The sequence below is a fragment of the Artibeus jamaicensis genome, unplaced genomic scaffold, assembly GCF_021234435.1.
Source record: "Artibeus jamaicensis isolate MK-2021 breed Jamaican fruit bat unplaced genomic scaffold, CSHL_Jam_final scaffold_461, whole genome shotgun sequence".
Lineage (NCBI taxonomy): Eukaryota > Metazoa > Chordata > Mammalia > Chiroptera > Phyllostomidae > Artibeus > Artibeus jamaicensis.
Genome location: NW_026522045.1, coordinates 11392237 through 11410021, shown reverse-complemented (window position 1 = coordinate 11410021; position 17785 = coordinate 11392237). Strand labels below are relative to the sequence as shown.

The 17785-nt window shown below is 35.4% G+C and overlaps 1 protein-coding gene across 2 annotated transcripts in view; it reads left to right on the top strand.

The window, feature by feature from the left end:
- AMMECR1 (AMMECR nuclear protein 1) overlaps window positions 1-17785 on the top strand; it is a 157951-nt gene that overhangs the window by 125631 nt on the left and 14535 nt on the right. For both annotated transcript variants that reach the window (XM_037159921.2, XM_037159922.2), the window contains one exon: window positions 2829-2943. In XM_037159921.2, coding sequence (XP_037015816.1) covers window positions 2829-2943 — 115 coding nt within the window. The remainder of the gene's footprint in view (window positions 1-2828; window positions 2944-17785) is intronic.

Here is a 17785-nt window from a genome sequence, read left to right as displayed (position 1 = left end):
CTGACTAGTACAGTGAAGTCATCATTGTTCACACATGTGCATTCTGCTCTCCTTGGCTGCCAGGTTACATTCTTGTCATGCAAACCCTTCTAGTTATATTAAGAATGGCTGGACTTTTTTCAGGACAGACCATGTATATCCAAATAAAGCTGTTATATACTTAAAATGTTATAATTACCTGAAATTATAAAAGTGTATTTAAATTAAATTTTGGCCATGGACTAAGAGGAAGGAGTAATAGGTAGTTAGTATTTAATAGGTATTTTGTTTCATTTCGGCAAGATGAAAAACTGTTCTGGAGGTAGATGGTGCTGATTGTTGCACAACAGTGTGAATGTACTTAATCTCACAGCACTGTACACTTAAAAATGGTTAAAATGGTCAATTTTATGTTACTATATTTTACCACAATAAAAAAATCCATAACTGCCAAAATTACACTTTATAATATTCTAATGTGTGAGGCTTTTCTTCTTTTTAGCAGGAAAACTGGAAATGTGATTGACCTTTTGATTTTTATGAATGAGATTCGTCTGGTCTGTGTTTTAGAACTTCCCTCCAGTATGCGTAGTATGTATTGGTGGGAAAGGTGGAGTTTATACACAGACAGATGTCTTTATCTTGGCTGTAAATGAGAACTTAAAAATACTTTTTTCAACAATACATTTTATTGATTATGCCATTACAGTTGTCCCATTTTCCCTCTTCATTCATCTCTACCCTGCGCACCCCCTTTCCTCCATATTCCCCCCTTTAGTTCATGTCCATGTGTCACAAATTCTTTAGCTTCTACATTTCCCATACTATTCTTGCCCTTCCCTGTCTATTTTCTACCTACCATCCATGCTACTTATTCTTTGTACCTTCTCCCGCTCTCTCCTCCTCCCACTCCCCTATTGATAATCCTCTATGTGATCTCCATTTCTGTGATTCTGTTCCTGTTGTAGTTGTTTGCTTAGTTTGTTTTTCTTTTTGTTTTAAGTGTGGTTGTTAATAATTGTGGGTTTGCTGTCATTTTACTGTACATGTTTTTTATCTTATTTTTCTTAGATAAGTCCCTTTGACATTTCATATAATAAGGGTTTGGTGACGATGAACTCCTTGAACTTGACTAAAAACTTTATTTGCCAATAAGAAATAAAAAGACTGTAGGAAATTTATGTCGTTAAATTATAAAATACTGAAATGCTATTCTCAGATTATGAATTATCACAGATTTCCTGATTTGCTTGGTTAATCTTGCCTCCTTCTTTGATTGGGAAAAATCATTTATACTGTATATAGAACACTCTGTATCTTTCTATGAGCATTTTCCTTTGCATAGCAGGATAGAATAACCACCAAAATGCATCCAAAATACAAACTTAGGTATATATTCATATAATACAGTGGGTGAATTTTAGAATGGAAAATGAAAAAAAAAATCCAACAATGAGGGAGCCACTGAATAAGGAATTATATTATTTTGAAAGGTGACGGAACTTTTTCTTATGACCTCAAACAGTCTGTAGGCTCTAAATTTGTAACCTCTAAGGATTAATCTGTGGCAACATGTCTAAGTCTAGCTGCTATACAGGATCTATACAACATGTTTGAGGATCAATGGTGCAAATGCCAGCAGTGCCACTAATATAGTGTACAATCAGAAGTGTGTTTGCTTTTCTTGATGAAGAAGTGGTTTATTTTAAAAGTACAAGGAACCCACAGTACCTGTGTACGTATTTGTGTCTGTCTATTTTCCTATTGTTGCAGGAAGATTTATGATCTTACATTTTTGTCCTTTACAGTTGGGTTTTTCTAGACTTTGACATTGTGGTATACTGCCTTTGATTACAGGATCCAGTCAAAGTTGCTGTACTCAGAAATCCATTGATGTGATTAATGGTTTCCTAATCATACTGTTTTTCTTAGCTTTGTCTTATTGCCTTTAGTCCCACATTGAGTCATATCTTGAATTATTCTTTTTTAATGAGCTACTTTATTTTTTTAGATTTTATTTATTTATTTTTAGAGAGATGGTAAGGGAGGAGGGGAGGGAGAAAGAGAGGGAAAGAAATATCGGTGTATAAGAGAAACAAGAAACAAGTTGCCTCTTATACACCCCCTACCAGGAACCTGGTCCACAGCCCAGGCATTGGCCTTGACTGGGAATTGAACCAGTGACCCTTTGGTTCGCAGGCCAGTGCTCAATCCACTGAGCCACACCAGCCAGGGCTTGTACTATCCTTTATAGAGGATCTCAAATCCTTGTATTTTTAGCCTATAATTTACATGATTTCTTTCATTTTCTTTGATTTCCTTTTTTGCTTGAAGAAAATGGAAGTTTGATTTTTTTTTTTGAACTCTGAATGCTATTCTATGGTAACTGGCCATCCTAGTATGAACTTTTTTAAATAATGTGAAATATATATATATATATATATTTTTCTTCCACCAGCACTAGATCCAGCAGTCTTCCCATAAGTTTCCACTAGTATGGTTTTTATTCTCCTCAAAAGTAAAATAAAACATTTTCAGATTCTATGAGTAACAGGAAAGTACACTAGGAAATGACCGTAGAGGAAATATGATTGATCATTCATTCTTTATAATTGAATTGGTCACAAGATTGACTAGTAAATACAGTCTCTTGAATTAAAAGATGATAAGTAAAATCTTTGGGGCTTTTGACACATTTGAAGATTATGGGGCCTTTGATACATTTGAAGATTATTGGCACCTTTGGCACCTTACTGATATTTTTAATCTCTTTTTCAAATGATTGTCTGCATTTGAAATTAGGAACTCATATCTAGTGATTGCTTTAATATTTGCTTTGTTTTCAACAGTGCCCTTAAAGATAGCCGTTTTCCCCCAATGACAAGGGATGAATTGCCACGGCTCTTCTGCTCAGTGTCTCTGCTCACTAACTTTGAAGATGTCTGTGATTATTTGGACTGGGAGGTAAGACTATAGAAAACTTTTAAAGAGAAGGGAAAGTAACTTGTGAGTAATTGTTTAAAATTAGGCCCAGAAAATAACTCTTTCAGCCCATTCTCTACTATAGTGAAGATAGAGAGTAACATAGATAAATAAACCTCAGAGCTGATCAATGAGATATGAAGGAGGTTTTTAAAAAAGATTTTATTATTTATTTAGTTTTAGAGAGAGGGGAAGGGAGGGAGAAAGAGGGATAGATGTGCAGTCCATTGCTTCTTGCATGCCCCCTACTGGGGATCTGGCCCACAGTCCAGGCATGTGCCCTGACTGGGAATAGAAACAGGGACCTTTCGATTAGCAGCTATTTTTTTGTTTGTTTTTTGGTTTTTGGTTTTTAAGGCAAAGTTCCATGTGTTGTTTTAATCCCAAACTGAAACTATTCTTCATTTTTGTCTTATTACTGCTCAGAGAGCCTCATAAAAGCTGTTAATAAGTAATAAAGAAGACTGATTAGAATTTATTGCTCCTCTTACTTATATTCCTGATGCCCTTTGGTGTAACTGCTACCAAGCAGTTAGATGGTCAGAAGATACATCTAAAAGTCAAGGAGCAAAAGAGTTAGGATAACATACCACCTGAGGAAATACACCAACTTGTAGATAATGATAGGGTGTTAGTTAATTAGAGTTAAATTATGCTAATTAATTCTTGGACACCTTTAAGGTTATGTCTTGGGTATCTCTGTGCATTGCCATTATTGGAGTAGTCTATATTGATCATATTTTTATTCTTTAATATGTGGGGTTAGATTTTTTTAAAGGAAGTTCAAAGATTCTCACAATAACTTTCTTTGGTGGTTAGGAGGAGATAATCAAATACATGTCTATGAATCTTTACATACAGACATGCTCACATTGAATGCCTATTGTTTTTAAGGCACTATGCTACGTGTATAAAAGTACTAAGATTTGGTTCCCACCATAAACCATCTTATAGTCTAATAGCAGAAAAAGGGAGTATACACAAAGCACAAAAAAATAAGTGAATAAAAGTAATAATAAATAATCTGTAAGAACAAAACTCAGGGAGTTCAGTGATATACATAGCATTCTCTTGCACGCACACTCATAAGTGGCATAATTGTATCATTATGATATAACATGTTTTAATTCTACTGCCTTTTAGAATGCCTATCCTCCACGATAACTGAAACATTTTGCCTTGTGGACCAATAACTGTCTTGATAGTTAATTGGATTTGAGTTTTATTTTTAGTATTGTCCTGACTCCTAGTGAGACTTTAGATAACTTTTTCCATTGCGATTCAGTTTTTCCATATACAAAATAAGACTTTTATAAGTTCTTAGTCTTCATTTGAATAACTTCTATGATAGAAATTATTGTTGTTATACCAGAGGTATTTTTTTAAAGATTTTATTTATTTATTTTTAGAGAGGGGAAGGTAGGGAGAAACAGAGGGAGAGAAACATCAGTGTGTGGTTGCCTCTCACAGGCTCCCACCTGGCCTGCAACCCAGGGATGTGCCCTGTCTGGGTATCAACTTGTGATGCTTTGGTTTGCAGGCCAGTGCTCAAACCACTGAGCCACACCAGCCAGGATGCCAGAGGTGTTTTAAAATTCTGCAGACAGTAGGGTGAAAGAGTTCCTTCTGGGTTTGTTTTAGGGTTTTTTTTGAGCATTATCAGAATATGAGAGCATCTGAAGATTTTTTTGTAAAGGAAAAAATAAAACTCGTTGATACTGTTGATCCTAGCAAAGTTAGAATATGTAGAACCTTTTATACAATTAAACATCCTTAATTGGTTGTTTGCTATAAATTTATTGTTCCTATTTGAATTTTTCTTAAATAGAAGTCTACCAATATTATAGAAATATTGCACAGTATTTATTTTTAAATGATCACAAATCATATCCCCTATTAACTAATATAGTTTGGGTGGTTATTTTACTGTTTGAGGCTGTTCCTTCTTCTCTAGCTAGAATTTTATATCTGTTTTCTGAATTTCAAGGTGCTATGTTATAGTGAGGGTGGGAGTAATAACAGAGCTGGGGGAAGCCTGATATCTAGGGAATGACTGAGCTACAAAAACACTTTTATGCTTAACAGTAGCCACTAAGTTGGAAGTGTAGTTCAGATATGTGTTTCTGTATGTGAATGAATGTATATTACATAAATGTGTGTTCATGTGTTTGGCAGGAGGGAACACTGGGAGAATCCAACAGTTTTTAAATAGGTTTGGGTAATCACAGAGTCCATTCCATCATCATCTTCTGTAGCCCCCTTCAAGCACTGTCTACATACAGCTAAAGCTAACCTTGATATTATTGGGGTTTTATGTTCATGGCATGTATCAACTTTGTGATAGGAAGGTGGGAGGTCAAGCACTTAAGAATCAGTACCGTGTACTCATTCAGGGTTATTCATCCTGTCTGGTTTCAATTTCAGAAAGAGTCTATATTGCTTCTACTTGGTGTAATATATTTAATACATTCCTTAAAGCTTAAATATTAAGCCCTAGTTGTGTCTATTTAGTGATCCTTTCCTGTTAAAATACCAACAAAAAATACAAACTCTATTAGTACTTTAAATATATAAGCACTTGTAAATGAATTAGGTACTGCTATAATGGCTATGCTAAAAGGAAAAGACTGTACTTTTCAGTTAGTTCTCATAATTTAAGGAATTTTAGCATAAGGGAAATTTCTTTCCAAAGAGTAAGGTAAAAGTTACTTTTTAAAGTATAAGAATGTGATTTGGGGTTTAAAAAACTGTACCATGGCCAGTGATTATGATTGAAAATAGAACAGTATTATTGTGGAATGATGTTATAAGGGTCATCCTTAATAATTCTGTAAAGGCATTGTTTAAAAGTATACATCAGTATAATTCAAGTCCTACATATATACCCAAAAGAAATGAAAACAGATATTGAAACAAAAACTTGTACATGGATGTTCATAGCAGCCATATTCACAAAAGGCAAAGGGTAGAAATACCCTATGTCTATGAACAGATTAAGAGATAAACAAAATATGGTAAATCTACACAATTTAATGTTATTCAGCCATAAATAGAAATAAAGCACTAATACATGCTACAATGTGAATGAACCTTGAAAACATGATCCAAGTTAAAGAAGCCAGACAGAAAAGGCCACAGTGGCCTTGTAATACAGTTTGATATCAGGTATTGTGATCCCTCCTACTTTGTTCTTCTTTCTCAAAAGTGCAGCTGCTATTCAGGGTCATTTATGGTTCCATATAAATTTTTGAAGTGTTTGTTCTATGTCTGTGAAATATGCCATTGGTACTTCAATAGGTATTGCATTGAATCTGTAAATTGCTTTGGGTAGTATGGTCATTTTGATGATGTTAATTCTTCCGATTCATGAACACGGTATATGTTCCCATTTGTTTGTGTCTTCCTTGATTTCTTTTTTCAGTGTTGTGTAGTTTTCTGCATACAGGTCTTTTACCTCCTTGGTTAGGTTTATTCCCAGATATTTTATTTTTGTTTTTGCTATATCGAATGGGATTTTTTCCTTGATTTCTGCTTCTGCTGATTCATTGTTAGTATATAAAAATGCCTTTGATTTCTGGATATTGACTTTGTATTCCGCTGTTTTGCCAAGTTCATTTATTAGTTCGAGCAGTTTTTTGGTAGAGTCTATAGGATTTTCCATGTACACTATCATGTCATCTGCAAACAGTGACAGTTTTGTTTCCTCCTTTCTGATTTGGATACCTTTTATTTCCTTTTCTTGCCTGATCACTGTGGCTAAAACTTCCAATACTATATTGAATAGAAGTGGTGAAAGTGGGCAACCTTGTCTTGTTCCTGATCTTAGTGGAAAAGATTTTAGTTTTTGCCCATTGAGTATGATGTTGGCTGTAGGTCTCTCATATATGGCCTTTATTATATTGAGGAATGCTCCCTGTATTCCCACTTTGCTGAGTGCCTTTATCATAAGTGGGTTTTGTACAAATACCGTATGATCTCACCTTTAACAGGAAGCTAAACAACAAAACAAACAAGCAAGCAAAATAAAAACAAAGACACTGAAATGGAGAACAGGGGGACAGTGACCAGAGGGGAGAGGAGAGGGAATTTCAGGGGAAAAAGGGGAAGGATTCACAGGAACAAGTATAAAGGACACATGAACAACAACTAAGGGGGGTGGAAATGGGAGGGAGGTGGGGAGCACGGGACAGGGTGGGCTGGGATGGGAGTAATAGAAAACTGTACTTGAAAAATAATTAAATAAAAATGAAAAAAATAAAAGTGAATTATTCACACACACACAAAAAAGAAAAGGCCACATACTGCGTGATTCTATTTATATGAAATATCCAGAATGGGAGAATCTGTAGAGATTAGTAGCATATTAGGGTTTCCAGGAGATGAGGGGAAAGGGTGAATGGGAGGTACTGCTTAATGGGTACAGGGTTTCTGTTTGGGGTGATAAAAAAGTTCTGGAACTGGATAGTTGTGATGGTATACAACATTGTGAATGTACTTGATGCCACTGAATTGTACACTTTAAAATAGAAAGTTTGGTGTTAATGTATATTTTACCACAATAAAAAGGGATATATGCATATGCATAGATGTATTTAAATCTATTTTTATAATAATATATTAATTCTAATTTGCTGAAGATGAAAACTTAGAATTCAAAAAATATAAAGAAAGAAATGCAAGGCATTCATAATTACATGACTCTGAGGTAACCACTTTTAACATTTTGGAATGTCTCTTCCAATTATTTTTGTGTCATTGTATCTATAAATCTGCATATTTGTTTGTATAACTGAAATTATATTGAATATACAGTCTCTATTAAAAAGAAGATTATGGGTAAGTCTTTTTTATGATTTATCTTTGTATAAGAAGTTTGTCTATATTATGAAAATACACATTTGATTTTGAGATATCACACTGTTAAATACCTACAATTTTTCTTCCAAGAATGAAATATCCTTTATATCATAAGTATCTAATTTTAATCTGAAATGCAAAGTGCTATATGTATTTATGCCAGAGGGGGGAATAGTAGATGATTACAGAATTTTAAAAGGGAATTTTTAATTCAAAGATCAGGAATGAGTGAGTATGTTTTACATAAGCAGAAGCCTTTAACATGGGGCTTTTTCTGGTGGAAGTACCATTTGAGAGTTGACCCCCACTGGCAAAGCGTGTTACTGCAGCAGAATTCCTAGTTAAAGAGACAAAAATGCCCAGATCAAAGCAGAGTGAGGGCAATGTCTAAAAGTCCTGAAGCACAGAGGTAGGTAACTTAGATAACAAGAGAGATGTCCCTATGGTCGTGAGGATGAGGGATATGACCAGTACCAATAGCTACCTAATTTTCAAACAATCAGCAAGCAAGTGAACTGCCACAAGGCTGGCTACTATCTCACTCTCTTCTTCATCCAAGGTTTTTAACAGCCTATTTTGGAATGCTCTTTTGGTAACATGTCTCTAATTTTATAATGGCACTTAGTAGGAAAGTAAGACTTACATCAGACTTTGTTTTAGAAGCTAGAATGGTTGTATTTTATACGCTTCTCTTTGATAATGTAAGGAATGTGTGAAATGGTTTCAAAAGTGGATGTGATTAATTTCAAGTCATTGTTGAATTGACAGAATAATCAGTAATGTCTCCATATGTTATTATTTCCTCAAAACAGTAATTATCACATTTAAAGTGAGTGTCTATATGTAGCTTCTCAAGGAGCCTAGGTAGTCATTAAAAACAGCAAAACCATCCACAAAAGGCTATAAAGACAAATTGGAATAGTGGTTCCCTCTTTCTAAGAATGGCTGATCATTGCTAGCACCATGATCTATTTAATTGCCCTGGTAGGTATGAGAAGAATGAAAAGTGAATGATTTTGAGGGAAAAATTATTAACTGATAAATTGAAATGTCTACCTTTAGGGCTAAAATGGTCATTAAGTGAGCAAAATTGCTTCCCCAGGGAGAAATCTGAAGTGTTCTGCCTTGCGTTTGAAAACAATTTATTACCATTGTTCTGTGTTCTTCAATTAATAGCATTCTCTTAATTCTGAATGACAGGATGATTGATAGACATGGTGCTTTAAAAGTAAAGAAAACCTCATGTAGCATGTTGGAATCCTCTAATATGATATATAGCCTTTAACTTGTATAGTTACACTATTTGGGAGCCATGTCTCTTAATTTTAAAGACTTGAAAGGATATAAAACCAATGATATTATAATAGCTAGAGTTTAACTTGAGGGACAATTCTGGGTATGTCATCTTGTAGCTGCTCATTTTCAAGATTATATAAATGAATAAGCTTTTTGTTGGTAGAGGAACTTGTACATAGCAACTATCCTACCATTGATCTTGTGGGAAGCTCCTGTAGCAATTTGCTGACAGAAGACAAAACATTTTCTAAAATGTATATAGTCAGGCATTTTTTATTTCAGTGTTTAGAGACATGATCATTTTGAAGGTATGAGGAACAAATAGTTTCTATATTCTAATGTAGACCAATAGATTATATTTCAATAGATTAATAACATTTTCACAAACCCTAGGGCACTTTTTGAGATATCCAGCTCCTGGATCACTCTGTGTCACCTGTATATAACACTATCACTTGGGTAAAACATTTCTGTCCTAAGATAGAGTATTCCTTTTTAACACCCAATACTTAGATGGAATCACCCTGTGCTGGGTGGGGCTGGCCACCATGATTATTGTGTGATGTCAAAAATCTGTCCCTGCTGTGAAAAAGAAGGAACTCTTACCCTTTCCAACAGCTTGGATGGACCTGCAGATTGTTATGCTAAGCAAAATGAGCCAGTCAGAAAAAGACAAATTATCTCACTTTTATGTGGAATCTAATGAACAAAATAAACTGATAAACCAGATGCATATATACACGACAGATTGACAGCTGTCAGAGGGTAGGAGGGTGGGGAGACTGGATAAAAGAAGGTGAAGGGATTAACCAAAGAATATATGTGTGTCATCCTTAGACACAGACAACAGTGTGGTGGGGGGTGTGGGGGCTGGGTGGAGACAGGCAAAAAGAAAGGGGTATCAAATTTTTTTTAAAATCTGACTTCCGCCAAGATGGAGGCATAGGTGGAAACACTTTGCCTTCTCACACAACCAAGTCTAAAAATAACAAAGTTTTAGCAACAATAAACGCAGCCAAACTATAGAAAATTGAACAATACAGGAGTCAGACAAAAATGAAGCACTCAGCTAGACTGGTAAGAAGGGCAGAGGCAGCAGCAGAGCTGGTCAGGCAAAAAAGAGCCCCTGACCCAGGCAGCCAAGGGTGATTCCCAGGTGTGGGGTAGCGATGGGCGGACCCAGTGAAGGCGCACGGCAGCTGGCTAACTGCGGTCACACATTTGCACGTAGATAAACCAGCGAAGGAGTGAGCAGTGAGACAGACCTCGCAGGCCCCTGCGGCAGGAAGCAGCAGAGGGGACCACTATTGCCCCACTCTGACCCTGCCCCCACATAGAGTGTCACAAACCAGTGACCTGGGTGGCCCCACCCTGGTGAACAACTAAGGCTCCTCTCTTCATATGTAACAGGCACAAACAGACCAAAACATGGCTCAAGCAGAACTCAAAGCCCCAGAGCCCATAAATCTAAGCGAACAAGAAATTGCCAACCTATCAGAGGCACAGTTCAAAACATTGGTGATCAGGATGCTCACAGAACTGGTTGATTTTAGCCACAAATTAGAGGAACATATGAAGGCTAAACTAACTGAAATGAAGGGAAATGCACAGGAAAGCAATAGTGATGGAAAGGAAACTGGGACTGAAATCAAGGGAGTGGACCAGAAGGAAGAAAAAAATGACCAAACAGAAAAATATGAAGAAACAAGAATTCAAAAAAATGAGGAGAGGCTTAGGAACCCCCAGGACATCTTTAAACGTTCCAACATCCGAGTTATAGGGGTACCAGAAGGGGGAAAGGCACAGCCACCAGTGAAAAACTTATTTGAACAAATAATAAAGGAGAATTTCCCCAATCTGGCAAAGGAAATAGACTTCCAGGAAATCCAGGAAGCTCAGAGAGTCCCAAAGAAGTTGGACCCAAGAAGAAACACACCAAGGCACATCATCATTACATTAGCCAAGATTAAAATGAAGGAGAGAATCCTAGATGCAGCAAGAGATAAGGGGACAGTCACCTACAAAGGAGTTCCCATCAGACTGTCAGTGAATTTCTCAAAAGAGACCTTACAGGCAAGAAGTGGCTGGAAAGAGGTATTGCAAGTCATGGAAACCAAAGACCTACAACCAAGATTGCTCTATCCAGCAAAGCTTTCATTTAGAATGGAAGGACAGATAAAGTGCTTCTCAGATAAGATCAAATTCAAGGAGTTCATCATCACCAAGCCCTTTTTATATGAAATGTTAAAGGGATTTACCTACGAAAAAGATGATAAAAAAGATGAACGGTGAAAGGACAGCAAACTCACAGTTATTAACAACCACACCTAAAACAAAGGCAAATTAAGAGGACAGCTAGATCAGGAGCAGAACCATAGAAATGAAGATCATGTGGAGGGTTAGCAACAGGGTAGTAGGAGGAGGAGAAGGGGGGAGAAGGTACAGAAAATAAGTAGCATAGATCATAGATGGAAAATAGGTAGGGGGAGGGTAAGAATAGTATGAGAAATATAGAATCTAAGGAACTTGAGACACATGGTCATGAACTAAAGGGGGGGAATGGTGGGGGAGGGGTGTGCAGGGTGGAGGAGAATGAAGCAGGGGAATGGAACAACTGTAATGGCATAATCAATAAAATATATTTAAAAAGAAAAAAATTTAAATCTGTCCCAGAATTTTAGAGCTAGACTACAACCCTTCGTCCCACTCTATCCCTAAAGTACCAAAGCATCTGTTACTGTACATGAGCTTACTGGACTCCTGTATTGAAAGAGCTGTACTTCACTTTAAAAGCAATCTCACAGCACACCTCGAGTTATCACAGATCATTCCTGAAGTATTTTGTTGCAGTTAATAATATCATGCTTTGTAACAACCTTCATGAGAGTAAACAGATGAAAGGAATAAATTGGCTACCATCATTATCTCTCATTTATTTTAGAAGTTCATGTTGTCCTTTCATCTTCCCTCTTCCCTTAGAGATTTACATTTTTCTAGCTCCTCTTAATTACTACTGAAAACAATGTTCCCTCCTATTCATACACAGATGGTTAGCATGACTCACTCACTAAGACAAGTGAAATGTCTTCTAGTCTTCTAGTTGTATGTATATGTTCTCTTACCCCCTTACTTATTTTCCTCAACTATGATATATACCATGTCTTGCTTCTCTTCTAACTTAAGATTCTGGCCTTAAAAACCTATATATCTATATTGATATTGATATCAATATTTATAGATATATAAGTATGTACATACTTATATATAATATATAAATATGTCTATTATGGATATATAGATATATGTTTCTGATATATATATATATATAGAGAGAGAAATCTATATATCTATATACATATATATATTTCCTAGATGTATGGAGCCTATATCTGTATGAAGTCTATACACACACACACAGAGGTGTGGACCTGAAAAAACAAAATTTGTTTATTAAAAACTGTGTATTTATTCTTATATCTTTAAACTTCAGTCACCTTCAAAGTATTCTCCATTTGATACAGTACACCTAACTGAGACATTTTTTCCATTGCTTAGAACAGTTTTTGAATTTGTTGATTTTGATGTTTTTTTAGTGGTTCCACTGTTTTTTGTTTCACCTCTTTCACATCAGAAAAATGTTTCCCTTTTAGAACAGTTCCATCCAGGGAAACAACCAAAAAGGTCACTGGGGATGGGATCAGGTAAATAGGGAAGGTGGGACATAGGGGTCATGACATTTTTAATCAAAAACTGCTGAACACTCAGCACGGTGTGGGCAGGTGCACTCATAAATCAGCCATCACGAAATGGGCAAATATGTTGAAAGAATCTTCAAAAAAATTCCCTGAAGCCAAACACAGCCTCTCACAATAACACCAGATGGTACAGTGATACAGTTGGGTTCCTGGAACACTCACCTAGCAAGGGAAGCCTGTACTACACAGGGCCTGCCCTCTACAATATAATTCTGAGGTTTTTAGGTCTCCCCTTGTAAATCTATATAGATATAGATATATGAAGCCTCTATATCATATATCCATCTAAACTCATATAGATCTAATATATCTATATATAGACTATGTATCTATATATACATATAGACATATAGGCTTTATATGCTCTCATGTTTGTATGTATGTATGTATATATGTATACACATGCTCATGTGCACTTTATATATCTAGGGAAATGACTTTCAGTGTACTCTTAGGGAGCTTGAGATTTTTATATAAGATGTCACTATCCTTAACAGTAATTTAGCCTTTGTCCTGATGCTCTACTCTAAATGTTTTTCAAGTGCTGTGGGACACTGGGAAAAGAATGCTTCACGCTTCCTGGCCACCTAGAAAGAATTTGCTGTGAACCAACAAGTTAGTATATCAGAAGCCTAGTGAGGAAGCAAGCTAATCAAAGTAAAGTAACATCTAGAGGGTAATTTAAGGAATACAAATTTCCATTAGCTATTGGTACTCTTAGTGAAATGGGCTGTGTTGTTCATTTTTAGGCCTACTCCAGTTGCTTCTTGCTTTATTGCAGTGTGTTGTTTGGTGGTGGGAGAGGGATGTTTTCCTGTTTCCTGCGACTCTATTAACTCTTCTAGCCCTTTCCTTAGTAGTTGCAATATAGTCTTTCTTTCCTGTATAGTCTGCCTCTGTGTGTGTTTGTCTCTCCAGCACTTAATAAAGAAGAGTCCTACCCTTTGGGAATAAGGAGATTTGGGTTCTCTTCCTGACTGCCACTACCCAGCTTGGTAACCTTTCTGGGTCTTTGTTCTTCATCAGAATGCTAGAAAAGTTGGACTGCATAATACCCAAGGTCATTTGGGTGCTGACAGAGTATAATACTGTAAATCTCCTTTTAAAATGACTTCTGTTTCATTTTACTCCCAGAGAATAAATCACCACTAAGTGTTGAGAAATAATAAGAGGTCCTTAACTTTTAAATTAGCTATTACTACCTTAAATGTAGGCAACAAAAGTGAAAAAAAGTTCAGTTTTGAAATTGCACATTCTAGATTTCTTTTTCACAAAACAATTTTCTTTAGGAAGAAAAATACTCCATTCTAAACCATACATAGTTCTATTATATTACTGTACCATCCCTGTTTTAAGGCAACATTATATGTATAAATCTAAATTAAGCAAATATACTAGGGAGTGATTATTCACTTTACAATCAGACATTTTGCTTTGCAGAAAGACTCACGATAGGGTTGCTTTATTGTCTTGTTTGTAACTAAGTTTACATAAATTCAACTCATGTAGTTTTTAGGAACAGATATCTTTTGTAGACTGAATAAAACCATATTGAGTCAGATAATCAATGTACAGTTCTAATCTAAATAAAATTTTTCTTAGTTTCTTATCAGGCAAACAATATTATTTTATATTAGGTACATTTGCCAATAGGTGTTTTTCCCCTCAGCCTTTGAAAAACAAACTAATTCCCATCTCTGGATTTTAATAAAATTTTTAAACTTTAGTTTCCTTGTCTGTAAATTCACATCCCCTTAATAAAAAGTTAGAAGTACACTTTTCTAACTTTTGATTAAAAGCAGGCTTTTTAATTTAAAGGTCACCCATGTTGCCTGAACTTTCCTTGGAAAGCTTCAGGATGTTCAATTTTTAAGGAATGTTCATTATAATTAATCATTACAGAGAAATGGCTTTTTCCCCCTTAATTGCACTCTTGAGTTGTCACAGGTTCTCTGCAAATCCATAATGCAAGAACAGTTTCTTTCATTGAAAATAATATATAAACATGTTTGGCTTCATAGCTTTTTAAAGCACTTTTTCATTAGCCATGTTTTATTTAAAGTCTTAGCTAATTCTTTATAAGTTCATGGGGGTGACTGTTATCTAGTTCAGGTGTTTTAGAGCTATGTGTGTGCTATTAGTTAAAATAAATGTTATCAGATAGCTGTTCAGTAGCCTTTGTGAAATAAATTGGCAGGCTTGTGTTCCTGACAGGCAAGATGTATAACTCTCCTACATGAATCAAAATTGGCAGTAATTGGTCCTTGGTTAAGTAAGCTGTGGGAAAGCCAAGAATTGGTCCATGGAGACGAAACTACTTTCCAAGCTTAAAGGTAACTAATTTGCAAAGGATTTTAGAGAGGAGCAACACGTATGTATATTTGTCAAGGAGAGCTTTGCTCTGGATTTGCACCAAATAACAACAGAAAAATATAATATCATCTAAGGTAGATGATGAAACAGTTTTTACTGTAAACTATATTAAAAGGTTACTTGGACCCAAGTGATGGCTTTGCAATCAATTATCATTTTACATTCATTTTTCTAGTATTTTAAATTTATTTTTATATTATTTTTTCTGCTTCTAAAAGTGTCTCACTTAAAGGAGATTTGAAAGCAAGGACAGCTACAAGAAACTGGTCAGATCATAGATAAAACCAGCCTAACTATATATTCCTTGTAACATCTCAGTTCCTTCAAGAGATTATTTTTTAAATAACAAAAGCAAGAGTTGTCCCTTAGGTGGACTAGAATTCCAGATCATTTTTTTATACTCTTCTAAAGGGAATTTTTGGTAATGTGCATGTACTATTTTTATAAAAAAAAAACAGTTCATGTTTACAATTGTTAAGGTTTACATAAGTAAAAATTACTGAGTTAAAAACAATTGCCAAAACACTGTTTTTTCATGCTTATTACATTTTTTCTTTTATTTTTTAAGATTTTATTTGTTTTTAGAGAGGGGGAAAGGAGGAAGAAAGAGAGGTAGAGAAACATCAATGTGTGGTTCCCTCTCATGTGGCCCCCACTGAGGACCTGGCCTGCAACTCAGGCATGTGCCCTAACTGGGAATTGAACTAGCGACGGTTTGGTTCACAGCCCATGCTCAATCCACTGAGCTACACCAGCCAGGGCTTATTACATTTTTATTAGTAACTTTGATAATATTCACAAACATCAAAATGGGGAAAGCATACAATGAGAAGCTAACTGTAATCCAAATGATTTTGATAAGTCTGAAATAAGAATATAGCAAAGGGGAAATGTTTTTTACACAATAATAAGCTAGGAATTACAGTATTACCATTTAACTAAATCTATTACTGTTCTTAATAATTATTAATGTATAAAAGTTCAGTCTTTCTATTATATTAAGTATTGTCACTCCTTATGTAGTTTAAGGTATAAGAATGTGCAATACGGAGCACCTTAGAACAGATCCAGTAGTATACCAAACCAGGGCCTTAGTACTGCAAGTATGGTCCTTAGAACATCAGTGTTGACATCCCGTGGGAGCTTGTCAGACTTGCAGAATTTTGGTCTCTACCCAAACCTACTGAATTATATCCCACACCTCAACAAGATTTTATTTCAAGGCAATTTGACTGCACATTAAAATTTGAGAGCTGTGACCTAGAGTTAGAATTTATGTTGTCAAATATGACAGGATAGGTGGACTCATTGCCATCCCTCTGAAATGGATCAGTAGTAAGTTTGGAGAACTTACATTATTCTTTAGAAAGAAAGAACATGAAAAAATGGATTTTCATTTGAGAGTTTAGTAGGAAAATAATTAGCTACTTACTGTCACTACTAAAATTCAGACAAAATTTTAAAGCATAGCTATTATGAGATTGCTAGCTATTCATTGGGAAATTAAAAATAGGAACTATCATTTTCATGGGATATACTTTTTTGTCCACTTGTTATCCTTCTAGACTCTTCCCCATAACCTCAAATTTTGGTATAAGTGACCAAAATAGCAGAAATGCCAGACTCAATTTGCCATGGCTAATCTTGGGGATATATCATAGCAGTCCTTGGATACCAGGTTACAGTGATAGGTCTAGAATGTTCAGTTTATCAGCATTTAGTGCTTTTTTAATTCATAGGGTGGTTTTTAGTTAAGGCTGAAAATGCTTGGAAATAGAATTTTTATCCTTAGGTAGCTTTTTTTTTATTTTATACAGCTGTGATACGACCTGCCAGTATCATAGAAATTTCATTAAAAAATTAGTAAGTCTCTCAAACTTTTACAATAAGTAATTATTTCTAGTGTTATCAAGTCACCCAAGTAAATACATAAAGCCAGACTGGGAAACAGATTATGGAATGGCCTATAATCAGCAGCAAATACTCTGGTCTAAGATAAACTCTTTCTCAAATACTTTGGGAAGAAAAAGAAAATATAAACTCAGTTTTTATTCTTTTAATATAGTATGTTTTATTAGTTTGTACTAATAAATTCTCATATTACAAAGGCAATTTAGTACCAGAATCTTTCTTTTGATATTTGAATTATCTGAAATAACATAGAACTGTACATCAAAAACTATCCTCATTTGGATAACAAAAAACATACAAGCTAAACAACGAAAAATTTTCCTTTCTTACAGGTGGACATTGCAGTACACCTAATTTGGTTTTCTTTTTAAGAGTCCCCAAGGACAAAAGCAGCAGAAAACCTAATTAAAATGAATAAACAACCTGGCTGGTGTAGCTCAGTGGATTGATCACAGGCCTGCGAACCAGAGGATCATGGTTCAATTCCCAGTCAGGGCACATGCCTGGGTTGCAAGCCAGTTCCCAGCAGGCCAGCTCCCAGCAGGGGACGCATTAGAGGCAACCATACATTGATGTTTCTCTTCCTTTCTCCTTCTCCTCTAAAGATAAATAAATAAATAAATATTTTTAAA